The 9,257-nt window shown below is 48.5% G+C and overlaps 1 protein-coding gene across 2 annotated transcripts; it reads right to left on the bottom strand.

Moving 5' to 3' along the window:
• Window positions 1-795: 795 nt before the first annotated feature.
• Window positions 796-8,590, bottom strand: FAM110C (family with sequence similarity 110 member C). 2 transcript variants are annotated; one of them, XM_027113891.1, is made up of 2 exons: window positions 7,439-8,590; window positions 796-3,749 (listed from the first exon to the last, which is right to left on the bottom strand). In XM_027113891.1, exon 1 carries the CDS (start codon window positions 8,431-8,433, stop codon window positions 7,468-7,470), a length of 966 nt encoding a protein of 321 aa, XP_026969692.1. In that variant the 5' UTR covers window positions 8,434-8,590; the 3' UTR covers window positions 796-3,749; window positions 7,439-7,467. The 2 variants fall into 2 exon arrangements, with proteins under 2 accessions (XP_026969692.1, XP_026969693.1); XM_027113892.1 differs by having other exon boundaries at window positions 796-3,532; window positions 7,439-8,589.
• Window positions 8,591-9,257: the final 667 nt, after the last annotated feature.

Below are 9,257 nucleotides of genomic sequence, written 5' to 3'. Positions count from 1 at the left end.
TGAAACATCTAACCGCTGTGCATCACTTCATTGCTTCCGTCTTATCGAATTTTCAAAAAGGGAAACAGAAAGGTGAGAACTCACGTTTACCTGAAGGAAGACAATGACAGCTGCTGTTGGATTCTGTGATGGAAGCCACGTAGCACGATGTCGGGACAGTTCTGAACAGTTACAATCAGAGTGTTTCCACAGTCCCCGGGGGCTTGTCCATGGTCTTCGTGGAAATACAGGGTAAACTATTCTCCAGAATCCTGTCTTCGGATGCTTGTGTAGATTTGTGCATAAGCCACTGCAGGACTGAAAAAGAAGCTGGCCTGGCTTAGCCGGATCAGCTAGAGACTGGACTTCCCCACTGGCTCAGGCCTACATCTCCAGTACCAGCAGATACAGAGAGCAAACCTGCTGTACGTAGAGTTTGCCTTCACCAAGGAGTTAACTAATGGGAAAGGTTACAAACTATACTCTCATTTTTATCTTTGGACCCAGTTTACAATGATAATATTAATAAACCATGAAGGAAAGAAATTTAAACAAAAGACTGATGAAACAAAGAAAACCAACGTGCTAAACATTCAAACTGTTTTTATTGCATTCCATCTCCAGGGAGAACTGGAGACTTCGGACACCACATGGCTCTCCTGGGTCAAATTTTAGAATGCGCTCCTCATTTCTACTGATAATCTGCTGAGATGATATTAGGAAAAAAGGGAGAAAGCCAAAGATTTGAGTAATTATAATAAGCAGACTCTTGCTTCAGTTTTTTCACATTGTACAAATTCATAAAGTAATACTAAAAATGATAAAAAATACTTTATTTCTTTGATACAGAATATACAATATTGCACTCATGTCGCAAGTAGCGTGCAGAAAACATGAACTCTATTCAGAAACAGCCATAACAATTGTCTGGGCCTGATATCTTACGGAATCACCAACTACAGCACTGCACCTTTAACCCACTGAAAAGGGCAACGTTTGATAAATCCTTCTTTGTATTCCAGTGTCAGTGACCAGCAGTTTAGAAACTATATGCATCAGTATATAGTGAGGAAACTTTCCAGTTACATAAATACCTTTCACTCTGAGGCATTGCTGATCTGTACCCATGTATTAATGAAATAGATACTACCAAGATATTTTCCATGCTGTATCAATAATTTTTTCTCTCCATCGTGCTTAATCATATTATCTGAGAAGCTATTCTTTTGTGAACAAAAGAAACTATTTTGCCGCAATAGTGAAAAGCAATTACAAGCTTTTTCATTCAGATTGAGCTACACAGTTTGATTTTCTCAAAGTCACTCAGCAAATTGGGGTAATTCAGTGAGGAAAGGACCTCTGGCCTCCAACCACACACTCAGGCCCGGAGCTTAGGCATGAATCTGAACGGACAAGAGGGAGCGTTAACCCATCCTGCTGGGGTCTGGGGATACCCTGTTCCTGACAGCTCCTTCCAGGAGTCGCCTCCACTGAAGTGCAAATGCTTCTCAAAGATCTTGGTGCTTTTAAATGGTAACCAATTTGTTTTTCTCTTTTTCATCTATTACACGGATGGTAGAGTCCGCACCATTTTGATCTCAGATAAATCTGAGCTAGGTTTCGGTTCATCCTATTCTGACAATAGAAAGGCACATAACAATTTTACTTACAGCATTCACATATAAAATTAATGGAACCTGTAAACAAGGGAACTGCATGTATGAAAAGGTCCTTTAAAGAAAACTCCTCTCATCTTTGACATTATCTTTAAACTAAGTGTAATCCAGTGAACAGCAGAACAGCAGCATTTTTAAAAAAACAACAGGGAAACATTTCTTAGAGCAGGGAATCTTTGTCTTTCTAGAGACTACATTGACAGAGGTACATCCATCAGCCAACAGAGCCTCCCCAAATGCGCATCTGTGTTTTACTTGAAAACAAATCCCTAGAGCACAGAGCACTTTCTAGAGCAGTGAACACTCTGCTTACAGTCAAATTTGGAAATTCAATTAAACAACATACAAAAAGATAATCAAGGAGAGAATGATTTAAAATTATCCGGATAAAAACTAAAACCATACGAAGTGTAGGAAAACTATTTGAAGACCAATAACTATGTAAAAATAAATATTTAAGTAATTCAAGGACATATTCTCACAGTAAAACAGTTACAAAAATAGAATACAATATTAAACAAATACATGAATGTATCAAAATTGGTTTATAAAATATTTTACCACTGAGAAAGCTATTTCTCTTCCCTCTCGATTCTTCTAATAATTTTATTCTTGAAGGGACATATTTTGACAAAACATTGTAAGCTTTGACCAGGTGACAAGTTTTCTTTGGGTTGTCATCATCGATACAAAATTCCTCCCAGAAGTTTCTGAATCTGAAATCTATTTACTCTGAGTGCCATGAGCTTGTTCAGATTTAGGGTCACAGTAACTCCTTATGGACACCCAGAGGCTAACCCTTGTCTCAAACACACCCTTTTCAGAGAAGGGTGAAGTGTTGCCAAGTTTGGAATGATTGCCTGACAGGTGGGTGTGTGAATCAGACCAGAGAGCAGGGCACATCACTGTCATGAGTCCATGCTCTGTCTAAACCGAGGCTTTTTATCCTTTTGGAAGCTGGGAACAGGAGAACCATGGAGGCCCATATTCTAAACGGTGCTGCAGAAGCGGACCACTGCTGTTGATCTGAAGGAAGGAAGCTCCAACATTCTTCTGCCAACTCTCAAGGAACTGTCCAGGTACAAGAAAAGGTTTCCGAGCAGTATTTCAGCTCTTTATCTTTTACTGGTACCTCTGCATGTCTACAACCCAACAGGAGTGATGTTCACAGAATGACCTTGCAGCTCTCAAGTGGTTTTAAAAGTGCTTTCTGATTCATTTCATAAGATGATCAGTTGCACAATTTGGGAATTCACTGTAGTTTACGGTGCAGTGGTGCTTAGAAATTGAGGTCTACGTGTGAGTATGCAAGTGTGAGCATGTGTTTGCTCTTTGTTAGCCATAGTATTTGTGTAGAATATAACTTCTTATGATCACAGAACTTTGATTTAAATGGTGCCAATCCATCCAATATGATTGAAGAAGTAAATACCGTGGCATTCGTGTTTGCTTTTCATGCTCTTTGCCTTTTTTCTTTTTAAAATTAATTTAGATATCATCAAAATGTATAATTGTACCTCTTTGTCAGCAAGCCACTCAAAAAGATGCCCTTGAAAATATCTCCAAGCAGTTTTTCCCTCTTCTGCTGCTCTCTGGAAGCAAGGATAGGTCCACCTAACACAAGAAAATATCTTCCAGAGCTACAGCTGTGTTATAACTCAGCTAATTTCCAAGTTGTATGTCCCCATCTTCTCCATAGCACTTCCAACCTTCTGAAATTGCTTAGGCTTCTTCAATGGCGTGCTTTATTCCTGGGAAAACAGCAATCATATGGACACCTGGGTACACTGGACAAAACCTGGCAGTGAGGATGGCCCTGGGGTCCCAATCAACCAGACGTACTTCAAGGAGTCCCCACTGTCGGGAAGGCTTGCTTCCTGAGGATAAGGAAAAAGCTGTCAATCAACACCATTCTAGGCAAAAGTTATAAAGCCAAGCATTGAACTACGAAGTCAGGTCCCTGCAGTTTTTGGTTTTGTGATATTTTCTGCATTTTAAGCATCTCCTTTGCACATTTTAAATTTTGAAAAGAAATCAGTGGCAAAAGCAGCTATCATCTGGTTTCTCTGCATCCATCTCCCCGCAGGCCTTTTTCTGGGGAAGTAAAGAAAAATTTCTTTGAATGTTGATGGGTAAGGCCAGCGCCCACTAGCACAGAGCTGGACAACAAAACAGAACACAAAGGAAGCAGTACAAATAAATTTTTAGAGGCAAACAGATTCTTTGCTTTCAAACACAAATCTCTCTAAAAGGCCCAGGGGCTGGCCTGAAGACAGAGTAGGTAGCCTTATTACAGCTCAAGCCACTAGCTTACCTAAAATGCACTCTTAGTTGGTGACTACAGAGCTTCCCAGCTAGTCAAAAAAGAAAGAAGCAGAAATTCAGGGGTGTCCCAGTTTGTTTGCGCTATCTCCCCACGGCATCTTTGCAGATGGTGAGACAGTTCTACCCCCTAGCTTTCAGTTGCCCCACATCTATCAAAGAGAAATGTGAAGACAGCTGGAGATGTCTGAGATTTTTGCCTTAAAACCGAACAATGTTTAGCCCTAATTAATTCAAAGGGCAAGTTACCATTCTAACAATTTTAAGATCGGTAACATTTATTTGTGCAAAAGATAGAAAACCAGAAACCGAAATTTTGGCAGGCCTATCATTTTAATGAATTGAATCACAGGAAGATGACTGAACACCAGTAGACAGAAGAGCAGTTTTCAGGAATTATACACTGGGAAACAGAATACCAAAATTATCCACATGTAACTATCTATCACTAATGGATCCCAGCGGGACTGCATGCAGATTCTACAAGTCATTCTCCAGCTCTGATATCCTCAGTTTTGGAAAGCAAATATTTTTACTCCATGGGGTAATAAATTTGTGAACCTTTTATTTAATTCTGGATGGGATATTTTTATTTTACTTTATAATATCTCTATCTAGCAAGGGGACAAAACCCTCCATATAAAATGTTTTCTTTTTTCACTTAGAAAGCATATATTTGTTCATCTCAAATTTTCTGAATTTTCATGAAATCTTAAAATGAATCCGTATGGACTCCAACACAAATGTCCTGATAAACTAGAGAAAAATTACACCTTGTAGTCTTGCTTCCACAGCTTCCAGAAGTTATGGAATTAATCTCGGCCAAGTAATCCTGTGGGAGAAGGTCAGCTGCATTTTGTTCAAGCTGCCAGAAGACCCTCACCAATGAAGACGAAGGGTCTAAGCGCTCTCCTGGCTCTTCTTCAGAGGGGGCTTCGTGTCTGCGAATGGCAAGTTGAGGGGCCGTGATCATGCGCAGACATCGTCCCAGTCCCAGTGGAGCTGGAGAAAGGACATGCATTTCTTCCTCACAGTTCTCCGAGCAGCCAGCCCTTAGGTGTCCTGGGTGGAAGTTCAAATAACCTGAGCTGTTTTGGGTCTAGGAGAGTGAATTTGTAGAGAAAATCTTTACAGTGCTGGTGATTGCCAATGACATACAGAAAACTGGGCAGGTTCCGTGTCAATTCCATCTCCCTTCTCTGAGCAGTAATATGAAACAGCTCAGGATACAGGTGACATCCGACCCCCACCTGAACAAACAGGGTTATGTAGAGGGAGGGAGAGGGTGAGTGAGTGAACCTCTGTTCTTCTGCAGAGGCTCACCTGGCCAGTTTCCTAAACCTGTGTCACTTTCCCTCTTGCCTCAACTACTTCTCTGTCATAAAAGTGAAAGTTCTTACAGGCTAACCAACCTTCTTAAATCTTACACAGACTCAGACCTAAAAGGAAAGGTTATTTGGAAAGTTACTTCATGGACTGAATCCTAAACTCCCTCTCAGCTTTCACACTGGAGCACTGGGTGAGCGCTGTGGGTGAGCACTGGGTGAGCACTGGGTGAGCACTGTGGGTGAGCACTGGGTGAGCACTGTGGGTGAGCACTGTCGGTGAGCACTGGGTGAGGTGGGGCTGGGTCTTGATGGATCAGAGGACAGTGCTTTTATTTTTTTGGTGTCAGGTTTTATTTTGGTGTGTTTGCGCACCACTGTGTTACTTCAGCACTATTTGCACCACCAATTTCACCTACACTCTTTGCATGAAGTACAGTGCACTCTGGCCACTTGGAAGGAGCTTATTTGTAAGTTTACTTTTTACATACTACAATAGACGACAGTTTTTTTGTTTTCCTTTTCTGGGTTTCAATCGTGCAACACAGACATACAGATTACTGACTATGTGGAATCGTAAAGCGTAGAGGCTGGAAAGCATCTGCTATCTACCTTCGTTTTATGGACAACGAAGCTAGAAGTGCGGGAGTGGTTGCTACCAGAAGCACTCCCCACTCCCCACTGAGGGCTCCATCCTACACAACATCCCTCTGGGACATGCTGGCCTCTGCAGCTTCCTTCCTCCACATCAGGGTGTTCATGGCCAACCCTAACCCTGGCCAGCATTCACTCGTCTCAGCTCCCAGCACAACCGGTGAAAAGTACAAGTTAATGTGTGCTTTTAGTTTAAATTCTGACTGCCTATATACATTCCTTGGGGATTCAGCCTAGTGGAAATGCAATAATCCTCAATGAACTACAAGGGAGCACTTAAGTCATGACCCCTCTGAGTTCAAGAGAAACAATGAACTCCTCTGTTTTTGCGAATTGTCACAACCGTACCAAGACCATGGCCACTAGGGGAAGTCAGGCTTTTTCCAGGCCTCAGACACAGGTGAGCTGTGTGCATCATGTCTGTGGCAGACTCCCCACCACGCTGAAGACATACTGTGTGTTCAATCAGTCATCTCAACGGCAGAAAAAATACTTCCACCACGTGAATTTCACAAACACCTGTAGCAGGTTGTCAGTGCAGGGTCAGAGAAAACAAGATGTTGCAATGTTTAAAATCTTGGCTCCCAAAGAGAGCCCTGAAAAGGTACCTTCCCTTCTCTCTTCACCAGCCCCGGAAGTGCTCTCTCCACAGAGCTGACAGTGAGGATAAGCACTCCTTAGCTCCTCAGGGAAAAAGAACTTCTTGCGATCAACCCTGAGCTACTGACGCCCAAGGCGAAGAAATTTACCTCCCAAATTATCGTCAGAGGCAAATAAAATACAGAATCACTGCCAAGCAGGACTGTAAGATGCTAGTTCCGATCTCGTCCAGCTCCAGTTCAACAAACCGAAGCTCCTTCCTGTGAACTACGCTGCAGCGGCTCTCCGCAGGAAGGTCTCAGAACAATTTGAACAAACTTTAGCCAAATAAAGATCTCTGCAGCTAAATGAATGTCAAACTGCTGACAAGATCCTGTAGAGAAGTTCTCCTCCCTCCCACTTGGGTAAAGGCCTCCAGGAAGTGCAGAGCCTTCCTTTCTGCTGGAGGGGAGATGGCAGCCCCACCCCAGGGCCACAGGCTGACCGGTCAACTCACATCAAAGCTCTGGATGCCCACAGGAACTGGGGCTCTCAGGCTATGTTCAAATCAGGATAACTGCTGAGGTGTAAAACCACTTCCTAACTGAGCATTTATAATCCCAGTTTCTCCACTTTTCACAATAATAGACCAACTGGGATGGTGTTACCTTTCCAGGCAGCCAGAAATCGCACACTCAAAAGAACTGGTGCAGGCCCTGCGGGGACCTGGCCTGGCGGCCCTTCTGCTCTTCAGCAGCGGCCACTCTGACGCAGGAGCCTCTGCGTCTCTATCCCTAGGGTCCCTCGCTACTTGAGAAGGCTGGATCTACCCGGCTCGGTCACTCCCCAAGCCCTCACAGGCACGCCGCACACACACCCCTCCCGGCCTCTCTGGACGCAAACCTCGGTCCGGGTCTCCCGGGGCGCAGCGGTCACGCCGGGCCCTGCAGCCCCTGGCCGGGGGTCTCCTTGGCCTTCTTACAGGTGTACAGCCACTTGATGATGCGGGCGTTCCTCTCGACCACCGAGGTGGTGCTGGGCACCTGCTCCGTGAGCTCTTCTTCCTGCAGCCCCTCGTCGCCGCCGCTGTGCCGGGAGAAGCCGCTGTCGGAGGTGGCGACGCTCACGCTGCGGACCTTGAGGGCGACGACGTCCGACCCGGCGGAGAAGTTCTCCCGGCCGATCGCCTCCACCACCTCGGGCTCCAGGCCGCAGTACTGGAAGAAGGTGTCAAATTCGGCCAAGGACGCGGAGTAGCGCGAGCTGAGGTCGGACTGCGAACGCTGCAGCCCCCGGTGCCTCGCCCCGAGCAGCTCCGGACCCCGGGGCGCAGCCGGAACTCTGGAGGGCGCCCTGACCGGCGGGGCGGGAGCCGGGGGCGCGGAGGGCCCTGGCACCGCGGGAGCCACGACGGGGCCGGGTTCGGTCGGGGCGGCCTCCTGGGCCCCGGCCCCGCCCTCCTCTCCCACCCGGGACGTGCCGGGGCACCCCGGCGTCTTGTCCTTGCCCGGCCCCGGGAAGAGCTTCTTCACCAGGCCTCCCCTGGGGCTGTCGGCTCCCGACCCTCGGACGAACTCGCATTTCTGTCGGTAGATAACCAGCGAGTCCGGCCTCAGCGGCTTCCGCGCTATGGCCCTGCGCGCCACCGCACCGGGGACGCGCGCCGGGGGCCGAGGGTCGCCCGCCTGCCCTTCGCTCGCCCCGGGGCCGCTGCCCTCGCAAGCCGGGCCTGGGCCGGCTCCCGGCGGGCCCCGCACGTACTTGGAGCGGTCGGCTGCCAGCCTTTCCACCGCGCTCCTGCGCGTCGGCCCCGCCGGGTCCCGGGCCCGGGGGGCCCCGGAGTCCCGGGACAGGAGGCGCTCGCTCGGGGGCGCGTCCAGGGCTGGCAGGGCGCGCATCCCCGGGGCTCGACAAACTGCGGAAACGCGCTGCGGCCGCGGCGCCCGTCAGGCCGCCAGCCAATTCCGAAGTCCGCGAGTGCTGGGGAGCGGCTCCCCGGTTCCCGCCGGCCAGTCGGGAGCCTGGGCGAACCCGAGTCCGCGCGGATTGGCTAGTTGCCTGGGTCCCCGCCCCGCCGGCTCCTCCCCGCCTGTTCCCGCCCCCGCCCCTCACCGCGCGCCGGGTTCCCGGTTCCCGCCCCCGCCCACACTGGCTCCGGGCAGCCAGTAGCCTGGAGGACTGCGGGCGGACCTGCCCCCAGGGGGCTGCGCGCGGAGCCCGGCGCTCCGGAGCTGGAAGGGCCAGTCTGCGCCACAGGGCAGAGGAACGGGGAGGGATCGAGTTGGTTCAGATCCAGGTATCCACCGCCTCCTCCCAGCCTGGGAGTGCCTCGGGTCCCCGTTGGACGCTGGCATTTCCGGACTGGGGGAGGGCAGAGCGGCTCAAGGCCCCCCCACCACCCCGGCAGGTGTCTCGTGTCCTTTGAATTCTTAAAGTGACCTCAGCGTGTTTGGAAACTTCTGACTCTTTAATTTCCTAAATCTCTACCTGAGCACTACTCTTAACTGTCAGAAAGAAAAGTCTATAAACAAGGAAAGGAAACGCGTCGCAGGTCAGGTCCGTCTATGTGTTAGGTAGTAAGAACCCAGGAACCGGGTAGGGACCTGGACTGCGTCCATACTCCGCCAGGCGCCTACGGGGGGCCTAACCAGACCGGAGCACCTGGTGCCGGGACTCGCCGGAGAGCAGTGGTGTCGGAGACGAGGCTCAGTGGATTTGGAAA

The sequence above is a fragment of the Aethalodelphis obliquidens genome, unplaced genomic scaffold (assembly GCF_003676395.1).
Source record: "Aethalodelphis obliquidens isolate GAN/ISIS:26980383/991018 unplaced genomic scaffold, ASM367639v1 scaffold12, whole genome shotgun sequence".
Lineage (NCBI taxonomy): Eukaryota > Metazoa > Chordata > Mammalia > Artiodactyla > Delphinidae > Aethalodelphis > Aethalodelphis obliquidens.
The sequence above is the reverse complement of the archived record's forward strand: the minus strand, read 5'-3'. Positions and strand labels throughout refer to the sequence as shown.

Coding starts and splice junctions, on each gene's coding strand:
- FAM110C (XM_027113891.1), bottom strand. CDS start 8,433: ATGCGCGCCCTGCCAGCCCTGGACGCGCCCCCGAGCGAGCGCCTCCTG.